The sequence below is a fragment of the Megalobrama amblycephala genome, linkage group LG1 (genome assembly GCF_018812025.1).
Source record: "Megalobrama amblycephala isolate DHTTF-2021 linkage group LG1, ASM1881202v1, whole genome shotgun sequence".
NCBI lineage: Eukaryota > Metazoa > Chordata > Actinopteri > Cypriniformes > Xenocyprididae > Megalobrama > Megalobrama amblycephala.
Window position 1 is genome coordinate 26,013,257 of NC_063044.1, and position 21,730 is coordinate 26,034,986.

At 34.1% G+C, this 21,730-nt stretch overlaps 2 protein-coding genes and 1 pseudogene across 3 annotated transcripts; 2 read left to right on the forward strand and 1 right to left on the reverse strand.

Moving 5' to 3' along the window:
* Positions 1-3,383: 3,383 nt before the first annotated feature.
* On the reverse strand, positions 3,384-5,515 carry LOC125263881 (the record flags this gene model as incomplete). The annotated part of the gene is made up of 6 exons (XM_048183131.1): positions 5,512-5,515; positions 4,829-5,140; positions 4,570-4,578; positions 4,248-4,463; positions 4,035-4,163; positions 3,384-3,619 (listed from the first exon to the last, which is right to left on the reverse strand). Coding segments are annotated over exons 1-6 (906 nt in total), but the record flags the coding sequence as incomplete, so codon positions are not given.
* Positions 5,516-8,136: 2,621 nt separating this feature from the next.
* Positions 8,137-14,331, forward strand: LOC125265865 (annotated as a pseudogene).
* A 1,409-nt stretch (positions 14,332-15,740) lies between these two features.
* On the forward strand, positions 15,741-19,994 carry LOC125265840 (carcinoembryonic antigen-related cell adhesion molecule 6-like). 2 transcript variants are annotated; one of them, XM_048186376.1, is made up of 4 exons: positions 15,741-16,314; positions 16,892-17,218; positions 17,297-17,596; positions 19,822-19,994. In XM_048186376.1, exons 2-4 carry the CDS (start codon positions 17,023-17,025, stop codon positions 19,980-19,982), a joined length of 657 nt encoding a protein of 218 aa, XP_048042333.1. In that variant the 5' UTR covers positions 15,741-16,314; positions 16,892-17,022; the 3' UTR covers positions 19,983-19,994. The 2 variants fall into 2 exon arrangements, with proteins under 2 accessions (XP_048042333.1, XP_048042323.1); XM_048186366.1 differs by lacking the exon at positions 15,741-16,314 and adding an exon at positions 16,348-16,668.
* Positions 19,995-21,730: the final 1,736 nt, after the last annotated feature.

The window sequence follows — 21,730 nt, forward strand, 5'->3', positions numbered from 1 at the left end:
TCGAAACACGACTTTATTCTCAACATTTTTTTCAACTTTTTTCTCAATTTCATGAGTTTTCTCAAAATGACTTTTCTCAAATTTAACAAGTTTTTTCTTGAAACAACTTTATTTTCAAATTTATTTAATGCAAATTTAATGCATTTAAACATTTGATTGTGACTTTTTTCTCGAAACTTAACCTTTTTTTTTCCTTGAAACGACTTTATTCTCAAAATTGAATGCATTTATTCTCAACATTTTTTTTCAACTCTTTTTCTCAATTTCATGAGTTTTTTCTCTAAACGACTTCTCTCAAAATCTCAGAAGTTTTTTCTGGAAACCACGACTTTTTTCTCTAAAGTTTTTTTTCTCGAAACGCAACTTTATTCTCAACATTTTATTGCGACTTTCTCGAATTTTAACTTTTTTTTTTTCCTTGAAACATGACTTTATTCTAAAAATTTAACAAGTTTATTCTCCACATTTTCTTTTTTTCCTCAAAACATACAGACTTTTCTCGAAATTTAATTATTTTATTCTCAATTTTACGTTTATTTCTTGAAACATGACTTTATTCTCAATTTAATCTTGCATTATAATGACTTTAACCTTGAGATGTTTTTGTTTTATTATTATCGCTTGGCCCTAAAGGTGCGTTCACACCGGACGCGAATGAAGCGGTAAGCGCGAGTGATTTACATGTTAAGTCAATGAAAAGACGTGAATTGACATCCTGCGGCGCGAATGACGCGGCGCGAATGAGTGATTCGGGCGTTTGACGCGCTTAACACGTGATTCACGCGAATCGCGCAAGTTGAAAAATCTGAACTTTGGCGAATTTCCGCGCCGCGTTAACCAATCAGGAGCTTGCTCTAGTAGTGACGTGACGTAGCGAGCTGAGGCAGAAATTCGAAACAACAATGGAGGACAAAATCATCGTCGCTATACATCTTCATACATTTATAGAAACAGAAATAAAAAGGATCGTGTTTGAAAGCACCAGACTAACAGCCTGAGGGCGGAAGTGGGCGGAGCAAATTTATCTTCGTAGGCACTGCTCCATTTGGAGCTTTTTAAAGTTAAAAACCATGTTAATGTCAAATATTTTATTAAAACGATCTAACTGAAATGATAGATATATAGATATAATCGCATTGTGTTAATAGCTTAATCATATACACACAAACACATAAGTTACGAGATATATATATATATATATATATATATATATATATATATATATATAGCTTTTATGACAAATTAATGTGTATTAATTCGTCATTCGCGCGAATCGCTCAATTCGCACCGCGTCATTCGCGCCGCAGGATGTCAATTCGCGTCTTTGCATTGACTTAACATGTAAATCACTCGCGCTTACCGCTTCATTCGCGTCCGGTGTGAACGCACCATTAGTCAAGCTATATTTTAGGCTCTTTCAATAACAAAAATATCAGCTTTAGCTAATTATAACCAAATAAGAAGTAGGCCTACATTTTATTGCGAACATTTTTCTCAAAATTTGTTTTTTTTCCCCTTTGAAACATGACTGTATTCTCAAAATGTAATGAGTTTATTCTCAACATTTTTTTTTTTACCAATTTTTTTTCTTGAAATTTCATGATTTTTTTTCTCGGAACACAACTTTATTCTCAACATTTTATTTCGGCTTTTTCTTGAAGTTTCTCGAAGCACGACTTTATTCTCAAAATTTAATGCAAAATTTTTTCAACTTTTGTTCTCAATTTCAGGATTTTTTTCTCAAAACGACTTCTCTGAAAATTTAACACGTTTTTTCTTGAAACGCAACAACTTTATTCTCAAAATGTAATGTTTATTCTCAAATTTTTTTCAACTTTTTTACTTGAAATTTCATGAGGTTTTTCTGGAAACTGACTTTTTTCTCTAAATTTAAGTTTTTTTTCCCCTTGAAACATGACTGTATTCTCAAAATGTAATGAGTTTATTCTCAACATTTTTTTTAACCAACTTTTATTCTTGAAATTTCATGATTTTTTTTCTCAAATTTTTTTCAACTTTTTTACTTGAAATTTCATGAGGTTTTTCTGGAAACTGACTTTTTTCTCTAAATTTAACAAGTTTTTTCTCGGAACACAACTTTATTCTCAACATTTTATTTCGGCTTTTTCTTTAAATTTCTAAGACCATGACTTTATTCTAAACATTTTATGCATTTATTCTCAACTCTTTTTTTCAACTTTTTTTCTCAATTTCATGAGTTTTCTCAAAACTACTTTTCTCTCAAAATCTCAGGAGTTTTTTTCTAGAAACTACGACTTATTTCTCTAAATTTAAAAAGTTTTTTCTCGAAACGCGACTTTATCCTCAACATTTTATTGCGACATTTTTCTCAAAATTTAAGTTTTTTTCCCCCCTTGAAACATGACTGTATTCTCAAAATGTAGTTAATGAGTTTATTCTCAACATTTTTTTTTTACCAATTTTTTTTCTTGAAATTTCATGATTTTTTTTCTCAGAACACAACTTTATTCTCAACATTTTATTTCGGCTTTTTTTTTAAGTTTCTCGAAGCACGACTTTATTCTCAAAATTTAATGCAAATTTTTTTCAACTTTTGTTCTCAATTTCAGGATTTTTTTCTCAAAACGACTTCTCTGAAAATTTAACACATTTTTTCTTGAAACGCAACAACTTTATTCTCAAAATTTAATTATTTATTCTCACATTTTTTTCAACTTTTTTTCTCAATTTCATGAGTTTTCTCAAAACTACTTTTCTCTCAAAATCTCAGGAGTTTTTTTCTGGAAACTACGACTTTTTTCTCTAAATTTAAAAAGTTTTTTTCTCGAAACGCGACTTTATCCTCAACATTTTATTGCGACTTTCTCGAAATTTAACGTTTTTTTTTTCCCTGAAACACGACTTTATTCTCAAAATGTAACAAGTTTATTCTCAACATTTTCTTTTTTCTCAAAACATACAGACTTTTCTTGAAAATTAATGATTTTATTTTAAATTTTACGTTTTTTTTTCTTAAAACATGACTTTATTCTCAGTTTAATGAAGTTAATCTTGCATTATAATGACTTTAACCTTGAGATGTTTTTGTTTTATTTTTATCGCTTGGCCCTATTCCTCTTCCGTACAGAGCAGAGGATGACAATACCTAAATTTAGCCAAAATAAATCTGAATTTCAAACCACACACTACCTCTATGATTCCAGCTCATGCATTGTTTTCTGTTGCATAACACAAATTACAATAATTAAAAGTAATTTAAGTTATTTATATTTGGTTTAATTTTGTGCACTTTGAGTAAATGATCATCAATGATCTACTCACCATCAACGTTCAGAAAGACTCTCTTGCATTCGGTTCTTTTGTTGCTGCTGATCTTGAGTATATAGTGTCCAGAATGAATGGTTCCTTATGTTACTGATGGTGAGATTTCCAGAATCATAAAGCCTCAGTTTGCTTCTGAATCTCCCATCAGCTCCATCATGTGTCCTACTCCTCTCTTCACTTACTTCAGCGATGAGATTGGTTTCATCTTCATACCACCACTGTATGTTTTCATCATGTGGTTCAGTAAGACCAGTGTGTAGAGTTGGAGATTCTCCCTCCATCGCTGATATTTTCACCTCTTCATACACTTCAGCTTTGGGGTGGAGGAATGAGGGTTATTTTGATTTGATATTAAAAACATGACATAACATCTTTATTAGACTTTACACACACACACATCTCCTCAAATCTCATTCTCCATATTCAACTTATTCAATGAAATTAGAATAAGTTGAGACATATTTAACACCATATTTAATTTGGTATACTGTATACATAAATATCTGCTTTTTGGCAGAACATATTGTTCAAAATAAATTTTAAACAATGCACATTAACCTCTTCTCCCATCTCTACCCCAGTTCACTTTAAGCTTTTCGATTTGAAAAAGAAAACATGCTTTCTAAATCACAAAATACATATAATTTTTGCTAATTAAAAAATACATATGCAAAAAATTGAAGCCTTAATAAAAATAAACAATCCTGTTAAAAGTATATTATACTTACCAACTTGCTGTAATTTGGAGATTCTTTGTTGATAGTAAATCACAACTGCAACCAGAAGCAGAACAACAACAACACCAACAACACATATCCCTGTTATAACACCCGGAGAAAGACCTGGATCTGTAACAGCTAAAGAGAGACAGTGATGGTGTCAGTCAAAACTCAAAATATACATTGAAAGTCTCGCTCATTCAGTTGCTCAGGATTCCTCACCGTTGACAGAGAGAAGGAATCGCTGTGAGCTCTCGCTGCCTCTCATCTGTACTTCATACAGTCCAGCATGTTCAGTTCTGGTGTTTGTGATGGTCAGAGATCCAGTCTGATTATCCAGCTCAAGACTGTCTTTGAATCTCTCATCATCTTCATTCAATGAAGTATTTTTTGTTTCTAAATCGATTTTAGCCAGGAGGATGCCTTTATCTCCAAATCCTCCACAACATCAGAGCATCTTTGTGTGCTTCAGAATCGGCGTGTAGAGTTACAGACTCTCCTTCTGTCACTGATACCGACTCCGACTTCACTCCATCCGTCTCACCATCCACAACTGGAAAACAAGCAGAATGGAAATACATTTCTCAAGCTTATGAATCTTGAAACTTGCACTCAATACATGCCTTTTACATACAAACATGTTGTTTATCAATCTAAAGTCCTTTAACTCAGGGTTTATAATTGAAATTATGAAACCTGAATACTCAACAATTACTAAAACAAAACAGCAAGAAACATGAAAAATCACAGTGATTTACACAGTGAACGTTATTGCAATAAAAAAACTCACCTTGGACAGTGACATTGAATATCTTGATCCGTTGTCTGTTCTCTAGAGATGGTGAGTTTATATTGTCCCGAGTGTCTGATTCTGGTGTTTCTGATGGTCAGAGATCCAGTATCTTTGTTCACTTGTACTCTGCCTCTGAATGCCACAACATTGGGGACTAAAAATTTGGTCAAATCGTCCGTTCTCCCTATTTGAGCTATGAGAGAGTCTTTAGGTCCAAACATCCACAGTATCGTATCTTTGTTCACTATTTCGGTGAGGTCAGAGTTTAGAGTGACAGAATCTCCCTCCATCACTATCACCGTCTCAGATTCACCAGACACACCTGGAGAACGAGCAGAAACAGTGTTAGTTATACCACGCTAACTTCTGCAGACAGATTCAACTAAGGCCAGTCAGTTCACATTCTTCTGCTTGCCTGTACAAGATAAGCTATGTTTCATTAATAAGGTGTGTACTGAATTTGTTGCTTCAAAATCACTTTCTTAAGCCACTTTAAGCATCTTATATGGGGAAGAACGCTTGATTATGGTGCCGTTGTCTGTTTTAGCAGGCTATACTGCCATCTAGTGGTAGCAGGTTTTCTAAAGCACAAAGTATACTTCACTTTTTACACATGTCCAAGGGTCAGCGTACGCGAATTTTGTCATCAGAAATGTCTGCACGTACTGTACGCGCACCGCCAGATTTTTGTACCCATGCATACTTTATATGCTCTAGTAACACAATTTTTTTGCAGTATTTACATGGGTTGTAACTCGTGGCAAGAGATTGCTCAAAACATCTACGTTGAAAGCCTGTGTACGCGTACGAGTCAAGTGAAGTATACTTTGAAACGCTGTGCGTTCGACTGTGCACGTAAAAAACAAAGTATACTTTGGGCTTAACACAGCTGTGTGTGCAAGGCTAAACGGGCAAAATTAAAATGTTAAATTCAAATGAATCAAATAGGATCGACTCAGATACGAGTCAAAGAATGCACACGTCACTAGATCCACAAACGCACATCCCTCACCATGTCCTAACCAGACGCAACACAGCGACACGCGAATAACGTATCTTTTCCATGTTAATCTGAGTTTTTGTCCAAACCAGCCGCAACGGCGGCACTATTTTAGAAACGGTTTCTATTTCTCTGCGAAGTCGCGACTGGAACAGCAACACAAAGTATAACAATGATTATATCAGGTGCTTTATTTAATGTTAAAAGCGTATTATGTGAGTTTGAATATCATTCTGTGTTTCCAGCTTTTTAGCTGTAATGAAAACAACATTGGCTAATTCACCTCAGATCTTGAAAATAAATAAATGGGCACAAGAACGATTAAACTGTCGACTCAATATGAACAAACAAGTGTATTCTATGACAAATATTGGTTCAGTCACTCCGTATGTACTTTAAACAATGTTTTAATTGTGTAATATTTATGAATTTTACTATGTACTTGCCCATTGTGTCCGATGTGCTCTTGCAGAGAGAGCCCGCCCACACTCTCTTCTGATTGGCTGTGGTTTTTGATTGATTTTATTGCTTCTCATTTTTGCGTCGCATCTGGTGTTGACAATCATATTGCTTATCGCTGGAATCTTATTGCATTGCGTCTGGTTAGGACACAGGGTTACTTGTATGGAAGGCCAAAAGGGCCAAAAACACGTGAATGTTAACACATCAACAACACATTAAATACGCGCGTTAAAATCAATGCGTTAAATAAGTGTATTTGACGTGTTTCACACGTTAAAAGATGAAAAATGTTTGTATTGTTAAATGGTGGCATCCTAGTAAATGAATGGTACACCCCCTTAAGTTCACACAAATGGTTTGACCCAAGTTTTCAGCAGCCAATGACACTGACCCCTACAAACAGACTTTTAACGCATATTTCACACATATTTCACACATGAAATACATGTCAAATACATGTATTTAACGTGTTGTTGACGTGTTAAAATTGTGTGTTTTTGGCCCTTTAGGCCTTCCATATACTTGTTGCACACACAAATTCTGACCTATATTTCAAACAGAATTTGTAAACTTTGATTTTGTATTCACAATTTTGTCTCTATTTATATAAATATATATATATGTATGTATGTAAATCTGGATTTTGCACACACAAGTTGTAAAGTATTAGTTCAAATGTTGCAATGCAATGCTTGAAAACCACAAAAAGTACATCTCAAAATCCAACTGAATCAAATAGGATCGACTCATAAACAAGTCAATTGAATGCATGTGTGTCACCTGATCCACAATGGCAGATCTTTCTTGTTGCATGAACTAATTATGATACACTAATACAAAAGAAAGCATTTGTCTTCACAAAAATGTCTCTATTCGTACAAATTGCTGCACATTAATTTAAATCTGAATTATGCACATTTGTTTGTGGATAGTAAAACATCTGCAACAATTATCAAGTTCACAGATAATCATTATGATACTAAAATCATCCCATATCAAGACAAGCTGTGTCTTTAAATAACTAGGTCATAGGTTAAAAAAAAAATGCACATGAATGCTGTCTGATGTATAGACCAATTTGGTGTTTGCAAACAGAGATGACGTTTTTTGTGGGCGGAGCCTAGCTGGTTGCAGAAAATGACAGTTGAGCAGTATAAGTCTATGGAAGCCACGAAATAAAAGAATAAAAAAAGTTAATTTCGAGTTTATATCTCACAATTCTGACTTTTATTTCTCGCAAATCTGAGTTTACATATCACATTTCTTACAAAATAAAACAGAATTGTGAGATATACTCGTTATTCTGTCTTTTCTGAATTGCAATTTATCCCGCAATTCTGACTTTTCCCCCTCAGAATTGTGAAATAAACTCACAATTGCGAGTTATAAAGTCCGAACTGGGAGTAATAAACACGCAAATGCAAGAGAAAAAAAAGTCAGAATTGTGAAATAAAAATTATTATGTTTAAAAGTTATCTATGTAAAATATTATAGGTTTAAATTATTTTAATTATAATTGTTTCATGCTGTATGTATGTATGTCCTCTGAACTGCATAGGCCTATGTGAATATTATGTAGAGACTTACTGTTTACATCAAATTCCTGCTTTAATAGTAGACTAATCCTTACAGATGTCATCAGTGCAGTCTGTGAAACGTCTCTGTTTATCTTCAAATTACGTTTTCAACGATGGTTTTCTTTAAAAATGAAGACTATATTTTTTTGCATTCCGATTCCAACATCCAGAGGCACAACAAAACATTTTTCTCTTATTCTTTGGATTTTTTCACATTGCAACCAGTATGCGCGCGCAGCTGCAAGTGACGTAATTGTGACGTCTGCTCCAAAGTGGTCTATAGTTTACAACTAGGAAGTTTTAATACCCACATTCCCGAGATGGGCGTGCCACGTTAAACATGGAGGGGAACTACTGACTAGAGAGACTTTAAGACCCATGTGTACTACAAGTGGTAACTAAATATATTTTTTAAAAACAGAGATAGTAGCCTATATTAAAAGCACATTTCAGTTCATATTTCATGCTGTCTCAAAATAGCACAGTTGAGTACACTTAGATGATCTTAAGAAGTACTAAAGAAGATTTTTTAGTATATTAAGTACAAAATTGGTGCACAAAAATAGAGCACTTTAAGTACATTATAGAAATTTACTTTTTTCACCTGGGGAGACTGTCTCTGGAAAAATGCTAAGACGCGCTGTTTACAAAGAAAACTATGATTTTTTTTATCAGATTTGATTGTGCAAGTAACGTATATTTGGGTGTGTTTGGCATCGAAAGCATCAAAGGAAAAACTCTCCTCTAAGAAAAACTCTTCTCTTTTTCTGTCAGCGCGCGAGTGAATGTAAACACCTCAACTTTCTTGCAGGTTACAGACTGAAATGTGATTTTACCACGATCATATAGCATATAAAAACAACCGTTTGCCTCATTATTCATAAACGTTCATTCTTCTGTGCCTTTAACGAAGAAATGATCAGTAAAAGTTCGAAATCCAAACAAGTGAAACTCACCGTTTATGAAGATGAGGAAGAGCAGTAACATGTTCCGTATGTTTATGATGCGCTGTGAAGAAACCGAATTTAATAAAGATTATGAATGGGATTTGAATCTCCTTAGCGTTTGTCATCCCAGACCATCACCATGCCCTGTCAAAATATCTTTGCACTTGTCTTCTGACAGCACATGTCATCATGACGTAGGCCTATTTCCTGTATAATGGCTCAAGTGTGTGTAGAACTTTTGATTAAAGTCAGAGCGATCATCATTTTCATGATCGATTGTCGCTGTCACGTTTGTGCCCATGCATGCACCTAATTTTGAGTATCGGGCGGATTATGTTTTGAAAACCTGGAAGCTGGGCACAATCCAGTTTCAGTTTCCATGGCGTTTCCCAACCTGTTAGCATTGGCCTACCCCCACTCAGTTGCTACGTCACTATTCTATTTTAAGCTACAAGAAAACTTATTAAAGTCTTCTGGATTGATTTTTCAAATTTCGTTAAAAAATATTTATATCCAAACTTTTGTATAACCCCCAAAATTGTGTTTTTTGGTTATTCTTTGAATTTAGACCATTCTCATTGTAAATTTATTATTAATTTATTGCTTTATTGTGCTAAATTTTACATTCATAAATGTAAATTTTCAAAGAAAACTCCCTACTTTTTTATTTTCAGGAAAGACTTTGATATGTATGTAAACTCGTTAAGAAACTCTAATAATTCTATTGCATGTAAGACTCTTTCATGGTGTAAATCTTTTAAGATAGCATAATTTGCTTTTGAAGTATTATTTGTAACCCTCATTGTCCTTTGTTCTTTGTAATTGTACTTGTTCTTCATTGCATAATAAAAAAATAAAATAAAAAAAACGTATTAAAGTCAACAAGTCATGCCATCCCTGATGTCGTTCTCAATAACGCCTACTAGCGACCCTGTAGGCATTTGGCGACTTGCAGTGACAAAGAACAGGATGTTTTTAGGTACTGCGTGATTAAAAGAGGTTGGAAAACGTTCAAGGATTATGATTAACACTTTTATTTTGTTCTTTGTGTGCATGTGGCGTCTATTTGGTAAGTTATGAGTGTTTTTAAGTTACAACGTGCCTTCTAAGAAGTTAATTTCTTTAATAACTTTACAAATGTACTTTATTAATAATGTTTTTTGACCTGCTGAGAAATTCATATGCAGGGCATATTTTGTTTTAAATCAGTCTAATTGTTTATTTTTCAGATCTGAGGGCTTGAGAATTTACATGGCAACTTTTATTGATATTCAATCTCTAATATCAATTCATGAAAAAATGTCATAATATGAATCAATAACTGATAACTATAGGTTTGTTTATCAATAACAAACTTTTTTTTTAGTCTGTACAAAATATGTTCCGTTTCCTCTAGATGTGACAGATGCAGTGAAGACAGTGTCAGTGATGGAGGGAGATTCTGTCACTTTAAACACTGAAGTACAGAAATATTTGTTGATAATGTGGAGGTTTGGAAACACAAGAATCGCTGAAGTCAACAGACTCACACAAACCAACTCGAACATACGACGGTCCTGATGGGAGATTCAGAGACAGACTGAAGCTGGATCAGACCGGATCTCTGACCGTCACTAAACACCAGAACCACAGACTCTGGACTTTATACAGTAACAGTTATCAGCAAAGACACCAGTTACATGAGATTCAATCTTACAGTCAACGGTGAGTCAGAAATAATATATTGAAATGTTTATTTTTTGTTCTTTTTGCTCCATTTCTTTAAGATATGGATCTACTATAAATAAAGATCATGAATGTGTGTTATGAGACTAACATCACAGTTTCTGTCGTTACCAGAATCGCCGCCACAAAGTACTTCATCACCAGAAAGATCATCAAGCACCATTTTTTTGTCGTCCAGCTGTGCGGTGAATAATTTAACCATCAACCAAACTGAGGATGCCAACATTACTGAACTCCATCAGCCATGTTCAGGTGCTTCACTCATGATATGATACTCTGTTAAATGTGTTCAGTAAGTGTGATATTTATTTTTGTAAAACTGAAAGTCAGACTGAAGTGAGAATGGAAACCACTTATTCAAAGGTGTTGCATGCTTTATGTAACTGCTGTTGGGTGTTAAACAATCAATCACATAAAACAATTAAAATAAGCAAGATTTTTATTTGCATTACAGTTATGCATTTGGCAGGTTGTTTTATCCAAAGCCTCTTAACATTGCATTTAAGTTTTACATTTGATCAGCTCATGCATTCAAAGAGAAAGAAAGATTGTGCACTTAAGTGCATTTGTTTTGTTTTTCTCTTTTGTGATTTCACTGGAACAGACATCTGACCGCAGATGAGCGCGAGTGTGGGTGTGGGTTTGCTTTAGATAAGATTTTTGCTTGAGGCTAAAAAAGTAATAGGAGAAAGAATCACACAATAACACACGGCAATATTTGAGAGGCAGGGAAAGTGTAGATCTCATTTCTCAGTTTCATGTTGAAAGAGTTTGTTCTGAATATCTGGTAACTTCGTTCATACAGTCTTTGTTTAGCTCACGGGCAGCATTTAAAAACAGCATGATCATCTGTAGTAGGAAATACTCACCTTTAGATAAAAGTTGATATATTTCACATATTTACAATATTTGTAGGGGACATGCATGTTTACAAAGTTGTTGTTTAGTGTAAGCTTATTAAGTTTATGTTGAAATTTTTATGAATTTAAATTTTACATTTTTCATAATCTGTCTGTAAGTGTTTGTATCCCTGAGTATATGTCACCAGTTTGGTCAGTTGAAAGCAGAATGCTTGTTTGGCAACTTGTGTTACAACATTATAGCCACATGTTTAAAACATTTATTCTCTCATAATTCTGTTGAACAATAAGTATAATGCTTGTTTATGGACATACTTAGCCTACTGTATCATATTTAATATGCAAAATTATAGGGCCTATAAATTATCAATACAACCAAAACTTTGCTGAAAACCTGTCGTACAAAATCTACTTCATGCCTTCTGTCCTCTGACTGATAATTCATACATGACACACAAGGCTTCTGGGGAATATTTTCCATTTCTCAATTATAATTGATCTGCAATGAATTGCGTAAAAATTTAGATGTATCGGCAAATACATCGGTTATTGGCTTTCAAATATAAAGAATTAGCGGTTATCGGTATCGGCCAATATTTGAGACTTTTGTTTTTGTAATCAGGCTCTCAAAAATTATATAAAATTTTAGATTTATCGGCCAATATATCAGTTATTGCTTTCAAATATAAAGAATTATCGGTTATCGGCTAAAAATTTTAGACTTTTGTTTTTGTAATCAGGCTTCCAAAAATTATAACAAAAATGTTATTTAGATTTATCGGCCAATATATCGGTTATCGTCTTTCAAATATAAAGAATTATCGGTTATCGGCTAAAAATTTGAGACTTTTGTTTTTGTAATCAGGCTTCCAAAAATTATAACAAAAATTTTGATTTATCGGCCAATATATCGGTTATCGTCTTTCAAATATAAAGAATTATCGGTTATCGGCTAAAAATTTGAGACTTTTGTTTTTGTAATCAGGCTTTCAAAAATTATAACAAAAAAATTATTTAGATTTATCGGCCAATATATCGGTTATTGGCTTTCAAATATAAAGAATTATCTGTTATCGGCTAAAAATTTGAGACTTGTTTTTGTAATCAGGCTTTCAAAAATTATAACAAAAATTTTGATTTATCGGCCAATATATCGGTTATCGTCTTTCAAATATAAAGAATTATCGGTTATCGGCTAAAAATGTGAGACTTTTGTTTTTGTAATCAGGCTTTCAAAAATTATAACAAAAAAATTATTTAGATTTATCGGCCAATATATCGGTTATCGGCTTTCAAATATAAAGAATTATCGGTTATCGGCTAAAAATTTGAGACTTGTTTTTGTAATCAGGCTTTCAAAAATTATAACAAAAAAATTATTTAGATTTATCGGCCAATATATCGGTTATCGGCTTTCAAATATAAAGAATTATCGGTTATCGGCTAAAAATTTGAGACTTGTTTTTGTAATCAGGCTTTCAAAAATTATAACAAAAAAATTATTTAGATTTATCGGCCAATATATCGGTTATCGGCTTTCAAATATAAAGAATTATCGGTTATCGGCTAAAAATTTGAGACTTGTTTTTGTAATCAGGCTTTCAAAAATTATAACAAAAATTTTGATTTATCGGCCAATATATCGGTTATCGTCTTTCAAATATAAAGAATTATCGGTTATCGGCTAAAAATGTGAGACTTTTGTTTTTGTAATCAGGCTTTCAAAATTATAACAAAAAATTATTTAGATTTATCGGCCAATATATCGGTTATCGGCTTTCAAATATAAAGAATTATCGGTTATCGGCTAAAAATTTGAGACTTGTTTTTGTAATCAGGCTTTCAAAAATTATAACAAAAATTTTGATTTATCGGCCAATATATCGGTTATCGTCTTTCAAATATAAAGAATTATCGGTTATCGGCTAAAAATGTGAGACTTTTGTTTTTGTAATCAGGCTTTCAAAAATTATAACAAAAAAATTATTTAGATTTATCGGCCAATATATCGGTTATCGGCTTTCAAATATAAAGAATTATCGGTTATCGGCTAAAAATTTGAGACTTGTTTTTGTAATCAGGCTTTCAAAAATTATAACAAAAATTTTGATTTATCGGCCAATATAAATCAGTTATCGTCTTTCAAATATAAAGAATTATCGGTTATCGGCTAAAAATTTTAGACTTTTGTTTTTGTAATCAGACTTTCAAAAATTATAACAAAAAATGTATTTAGATTTATCGGCCAATATATCGGTCTTCGTCTTTCAAATATAAAGAATTATAGGTATCAGCTAAAAATGTGAGACTTTTGTTTTTGTAATCAGGCTCTCAAAATTAAAAAAAAAAAAATTTGATTTAGATTTATCGGCCAATATATCGGTTATCGGCTTTCAAATATAAAGAATTATCGGTTATCGTATCGACCAAAATTTTCATACCGGTGCATCCCTACAAACTTGTATATATATTCATCGAACACAAATTAAGATAATTTTGATGAAATCTGAGAGGTTTCAACACTTTCAAGGTCCAGAAAGGTACTAAAGACAACGTTAAAACAGTCATGTGACTGCAGTGGTTCAACCTTAATGATATGAAGAGACGAGAATACTTTTTATGCACAAAAACAAAACAAAAATAATGACTAAATGCACGTTTTTCTTTTTTTTCAGACAACATCCTCTGTTGTGGTTTCAAAGAAACTGTGATCCGATTGGCTCTCTCTGCTCTGGTGGGCGTGGCTACTGTTGCTTTTCTGGTTTATGACATCAGATCCACAAGAAGTGAGCTGATCAGAACAGAAGAGAGCAGAAATCACCGTCAGGCTCACAGAGTAAAATCAGGCCGTCGGTATGAAATGAGCAGAAGGGTTAGTTCCAGATATGTTTGCTGAAGTTTGCTGGTATAAACACAAAAATAAAACATGCATTAAGATTTTCTGTATTTGCACTGCTGTTTATTAACAGATTTGGCATTTATTGATTGTATGTTGGCTCTAAACATAATTACACCAAACTAAATAATAATTAGCAATACCATAGAATGATTTCATAAGCTCTTGTGTCTGATGCACTCCTGAAATGACTCTCTCAGAGGAAATTGGTGACTTTTAATAAAGTTTTAGTGAGCTTGTATTTTTTTGTTCTACACTTTTATCATTCAAATAGCAGAATTGATGTGATACACTAGCAGCTCTGATTATGAGTCGAAACCTTTTGTGTTATTTACATCTGTGTGGTTTGATCTGATGGGTGGACTAACTGTCCAGATAGCAAAAGAATGAAGGATATGTTTCATTTGCTTATACAGGCAACAAACCTGATTAATTAAGCAAACCTTTTGTTGAGCTAATAGGAACAGTAGTACTTTTTTATTTTTGCCATATTATGATATTACATCTTAACAGCCACTAGGTGGCGCTCCATCACTGTCATTTGATTTAGTAGAGACCTGTGAACTGGACATAATCAGCTACAGCAAGCTGAATAGCAGACACAATGATTTAATGTGAATTTGATGGGTTTTTTTTGTTTGTTTGTTTGTTTGTTTTTAATGAATATAATGTAAATTACGTGGCCTGGTTAACTGCACTAACACATAAAGACCATTATTAATTTTACAATGTTTAAAATGTTGAAGGGTTTTGAAGGATTTTCAATCAAAGACACAAAGTATTTAGGTCTTCATTTAACAAAAAATGTAGTAACCAGACAACAGACAAGATCTCCTCTCTAAAGCGGAAGGTCTTTCTCACTTTGTGTGTATCCTTCACTTTCTTTATATGTGAATGATTGTACTGCTAAATCTGGCAATAAAATTTTCCTCAAATTTATATGCAAAAACAGGTCTCATAATCTTAAAAAATCAGTGATTTCCAACTGTAGAAGTGACGGAGGACTATAAAGTGGTAATAACACCATTAATGTGTTTAAAATAAATTGGATTAGAAATTGGTTTTTTTATTCCTAATTATATCTTTAATAAAATTGGAAGCCTCCCTTTAATCTTAAAATGCAATAGGCCTAATATATAAATAAATTATTTATAAATAAAACCCCATTTATAATATATTCAAAATAAAATACTTTGGCATATTTTGTCAATGATCCATATAACAAAACCCATTGGAAAACCATTACAATGAACGTTTATTTTAGTCTACAGCTGAAAATGTTCTGAAATCAACAGACACACCTGTAGTTTTGATGTTAGTATTTACTTTTCAAGCATGCAATATTTTCAGTCTGTTGCCCGAGAGTCACTGTAGGTATAAACAATACAGGAAGCTATTCATTTGTAATGAGACGACCTCAAAAAAGGATATGACATCACAGATAGGACCCCTGTAGACCCTCATGACTGTGTGTAAAGGTTAGTAAATCTCTTAAAAATCAATTTCTATAATATGGCATGATTAGTTTAGATTCACATGTCAAATCATAAAATCTCCCGAAAAAGGACATGGAAGGATATCCTGTATTTGTTAACATTTGGGACAAATTCAAATTCACATCATTACAACAACAGAGTTCTGCAGTTTTCACTGTATAATGTTAAATCATGAGTCGAATTTCACAAAATGCCACATTACACATCTCACACAACTCAAACCTTAAACTAATCAGCAAATGAAGTTCACTATTGATTATAGACGTTATTTTCAACATCTTGGACGTCTTCATTTGCCTTTGACCCATTTAACACTATAGTATTTGTTACTCTGTGTGGTTCATGCTATAGGCACACAGAAACTCTTGATGTTTGTCCATCTATCAGACCAAAACCACATTTCTTTCCAGATCTAAAGGACTCGGACCACATCAGGTTTCGTTTTGACTCGAAACTGAACTTGTAGAGCGGAAAATAATGCATTCAGTGGAACCATTTTTCACAAGAAAAACTCTAAGACGTCTTCTGTACGGGTAAGTAAGTAAGTCTTGATTTGATGACTTTTTGTAGCCTAGTAGCTATATAAAGCGCGATCACAGGCACGCGCACACTCGCGGAGGCGCGCAGAAAATTCATTTTATCCGACTGAAGACTTTCGATGTTCGTTATTTCGCTACAGATCACGAAGCTTCAAGCTTTGATTTTTTTTTTTTTAATCCATGTAGGTACTATAATAGATTAAATATCTTAATAAACCCACGGAAACCATCTTCCGCAAAGTTTAAGGAAATTCGTTCTTATTGCGGTCATTTTCCAGAAACGTCAAGCGACCTCAAAGAAAATGAACGCATTTGTTTGGTTCTGTTTGTGTTATGAACTCCAGTTTGGTAAGTTATTCGTGTTTTTAGGTTACAAGTTATTTATGTTGGGGAAATAAGATATGAAAAACCTGTGGTAAAAAATACAGATCTACAGTTTATCGACCAGGGTCCAAACTTGCCAATAGCTATTTGATATTTCACAAAAACCACCTTAAAGTTGGTTTATTACTGGTCTACTAGCTTTGTACCAAGATAATGACCAGTTTGGACCAAATAATCTGTTTTCCAGGTGTGTTTGGTGTCGGGACAGGTGAAATCAAAAGGGTAACAGAGGGAGATTCTGTTACTCTAAACATTAAGCCTCAGAGAGATAAGGAGCTACTTTGGTTGTTTGGAGATCAAGAGGCTCTCATTGCTGAAATGAAGGTGGAAACCGGAGTCTTTAGAACATACGATGGTGCTGATGGGAGATTCACAGGCAGACTGGCGCTGGACTATAGCAGTGGATCTCTGACCATCACAAACATCAGAACTGAGCATGCTGGACGCTATCAACTTCAGATCATCAGTGATACGGGACATCAGTCGGACGAGACATTCACAGTTTCTGTCTATGGTGTGATTCTTCGTATTGTTTTATTTGTACTGTGCACTTATTTAGCATTATTTAGTTTATTCTAACTTGATTTTCCAGCTCGTCTGCCTGTTCCTGTCATCAGCAGAGACTCTTCACAGTGTTCTTCATCATCAGGATCATCAGTGTCAGAATGTTCACTGTTGTGTTCAGTGTTGGATATGAGTCATGTGACTCTCTCCTGGTACAAAGGAAGCAGTTTATTGTCCAACATCAGTGCATCTGATCTCAGCGTCAGGCTCGCTCTTCCTCTGGAGGTGGAATATCAGGATAGAAACACCTACAAATGTGTGCTGAACAATCCCATCAGCAACCAGACCAAACATCTGGACATCAGTGGACTCTGTCAGCCATGTCCAGGTACAACAGTATGTATATTTGCTCATATTTAGTATGCAACTTTATTTACAGTAATGCCACTAACATTAAAGAGAGAAAAAGAGAATGAAAATTAGGTGTATATGACTTTTAGACAAACACAATCTGGAGATATTTTTAAAAATATTAGTCCTCCAAGGTTTATAATGGTATTTTGACATTTAAAAAAAAAAAAGCATCCATCCTCCAGTGGATTAATTAAAGGTCCTTTTGAAGCGAAGTGATGCGTTTTTGTAAGAAAAATATCCATATTTAAAACTTTATAAATTCAGATAACTAGCTTCCGGCAGGACGACCGTACGCATACTGTGCAATTTATTTATTTATATTTTTAAGCAGGAAAGGATTAAAAACAACCGGGCCTGACTCAGTATAAAACTGGTTTTCAGCAGGTTCCTGCTCAATTTGGGCGGAAGACCAACGTTTGACCCGAACGCAATGATGAACGCAGAAGCTTGGAGGAGAGAGCAAATCAAAACACCGGTCACGAATTAGAAGTCTAAAATGAGAAATTTTAAAGAGAAATGTCAGAGGATTTCGATATAAGAGAAGAAGAGCTTGAGTTTGTTGCACAGCCTTATTTGTTTGAACCGCGAAGACGCGTCTATTACAATACATCTACATCCTGCGTCATACATCGCATCAGAGGATTACTCACAGGGTTGCCAGGTTTTCACAACAAAACCTGCCTAATTTCTACTCAAAACTAGCCCAATTGAGTTTCGGGGGGGGGGTCTACCGGTAAAAATCATGTTCAGGGAGGTAAAATCCCCATTTTTGGTGGGGTTCCCTGGTAAAATTTGCATTCCAGGGGCTAAATATCACATATTATTTGGTGTCGCTTCAACCCGCGGACATGGAAAACAAGCCGCGTCAACAGTATTAAAGTAGCCTAATTCCGCAGGAAAACCATGAACTTGGCAACATTGATTACTCATTTGAGTCGAGTTGCGCCATATGCGTACGATTGTCCGTCCATAAGCTAATTATTTGAGTTTATAAAGTTTTAAATACGTTTAAGTATCTTAAAATAAAGATTTTACATTTTGTTTTTTTAACAAAAACACATCAAAATGCCTCTATTAACCCCCTGGAGCCATATGGATTACTTTGATTATGGATGCATTTTTTAAGTTGGCTTGAAAAAGCCAACTTTACTGTTATGCTATTTTCTTCTGAGACTAAAATTTCCAACTCTAACTCCTCCTAGAGCTTTAACTCTACATACTCCAAACTCGGGTCAGACCTTCAGACTGTTCTGACTTAGTATGCTATATCTTTTCTAACTGATCCGACTTACGGTTTTCCCAAAAATGACTATTAAAGCTCGGAAAAATCCCATTGACTTTCATTGACGGAATGTTCAAATGAGCCAAGACTTTCAAATTCCAACTGTCAAAATTCAAATTTAAACTACGGAAGCCCATTAGACTCAAACTCAATTAGACTCAACTGCCATTCTATGTACTGTTTCTAATCAATTGAAACTCATAAACCTCTCTATCTATCTATCTATCTATCTATCTATCTATCTATCTATCTATCTATCTATCTCATAGCAACCACCCAAAACAACTTAGCAACTGCATAGAAACACCTTAGCAACCACCCAGAGTACCCTAGCAACCACATAGCAACACCCTAGAAACCACCCCGAGTACCCTAGCAACTGCATAGCAACACCTTAGCAACCACCCAGAGTACCCTAGCAACCGCATAGCAACACTTTAGCAACCACCCCGAGTTCCCTAGCAACCGCATAGCAACACCCTAGCAATGACCCTGTGTACCCTAGCAACCGTATAGCAACACCCTAGCAACCACCTTGAGTACCCTAGCCTTGAGACTCTATCTATCTATCTATCTATCTATACTACTAAACTAAAACTTTCAAACTTCAAACTTTTAAAACTACTTCAAACTTTCTAGCTAGGCTTTTTCAAGCCAACTTAAAGTTTGTCTTCAAACTTTTTAATCTAGTTTTTGTTGTTGTTTTAAAACTTGGGCAGCCATGAAGGATGAAGGATATTTTTTAAAAATATCTCAGATTGTGTTCTTTTAAAAGAAGAAATCATATACATATAGACAGTCATATACACCTAGGATAAATCATGGGAAAATTTTCATTTTTGGGTGAACTAACTGACTTACATACATTGTAAACTATATTCTTAGTCGATTTTTCTCCATTCACTCATGTTTTCCAGCTCCTCTGCCGAATTCCTGTCATCAGCAGAGACTCTCCTCAATGTTCTTCATCATCACCAGACCAGAACTGTTCACTGTTGTGTTCAGCTGTGAATGTGAGTCACGTGACTCTCTCCTGGTACAAAGGAAACGGTTTATTGTCCAGCATCAGTGCGTCTGATCTCAGCATCAGTCATCTCTCTTCCTCTGGAGGTGGAATATCAGGATAGAAACACCTACAGTTGTGTGATCAACAATTCATTCACCAACCAGACCAAACATCTGGACATCTCTCAGCTCTGTCCGCCATGTTCAGGTACACAAGTTCTGACACTAGAACTGTATCAAACATTCTGATCTTGAACTTTTTTCAGTGGCTTTTTGCCTTTCCTCAGGCCGCACGCACTGTTGTGGTTTTACTGAAACTGTCATCCGATTGGCTGGCTCTGCTCTGGTGGGCGTGGCTACTGTTGCTGTTCTGGTTTATGACATCAGATCCAGAAGATCGTATCAGAAGAGGAGAGAGCAGATGACCCCGCCGCACGCAGATGAATATGATGATGTGGCATCAGGTCACTAGGTGATGATTATCAGCTGTCCATTACAGGAATGCAAATAAGGAATATACCAACATCTCAAACTCTGCTGACATACTTGTCAGTCATGCAATAATCCACAGAATGAAAACATGAAAACAAATACTCTAATAATGGACACTTGAGTGTTTAATAAGTGATTATAATGCCATCTGGTGGTTGTTTTTGGTGCCTAATGTCTTGCTGTATCTCTTGTTCCAAACATTTACTTTAATGTACATTTTATATCTTTTTTTTTTCAGTATAACAATATTGTCAGGCATATTTACAACAAAAATCTGTTTATGCCATATTAATTTTACATTTTTAAACTTTGCCACTATCCTAGGTTTTGCCCATTTGTCAGCAAGATTTTTTTACTAATTTAAAATGCAATACAATTTAATATGCTCACTTATTCTTTTATATATTTTAATATGCACAGGTCAGAATAAGTATGTTGTTTCAATTTTTACATAAATATAAGTGTTAAACTGAATGATAATGGAACATTATTTCACCCACATTTTGACATTTGTGACCCTGGAGCACAAAACCAGTCATAGGTCACATGGGTATATTTGTAGCAATAGCCAACAATACATTGTATGGGTCAAAATGATTGATTTTTCTTTTATGCTAAAAATCATTAGGATATTAAGTAAAGATCATGTTCCATGAAAGTATTTTGTAAATTTTCTACTTTTAAATAAATCAAAAATGTATTTTTGTGAGTGGATATGCATTGCTAAGGACTTCATTTGATCAACTTTAAAGGTGATTTTCTCAATATTTTAATTTTTTTGCACCCTCAGATTACAGATTTTCAAATCTCCGCCAAATATTGTTCTATCCTAGATTGACCCTTATGACTGGTTTTCTCTCAAAACTTATTTGAAACTTTAAAAGTAGACGTTTTATTTGCATTTAATGTGCTTTCTATGTATATAACATCACTTTTGTAAATTTCTATTGATGCGGACATCTAAATGTCTTTGACCCATAAACATATATAAAATGTGCATTGTTTCAGAGCAGCTTTATAGAAATAATTCTGCAGTGAGAAAAACATGTCATGCAGCGTTCAGTCTTCTGCCTAAAAGCTAGAAAAAGGGGAAAACCATAGACACAATTGTCTTGAGTGTTTTCTGTTTTTGCCTTTATTACTTAATATTGAAAATATTCATCCAGCTGTTGTAATTGAGCATGATATATATAAATGATGATGATAAAAATAAATACATATGTTGCTTTAATTTTCTTACATCTCTTATCTTTTCCAGTCACTAATTTATCCCAAGGGTTCTTATGGCCTGAATGCCTTTTTTTGGTCTTAAAAATGCAAAGAGTAATT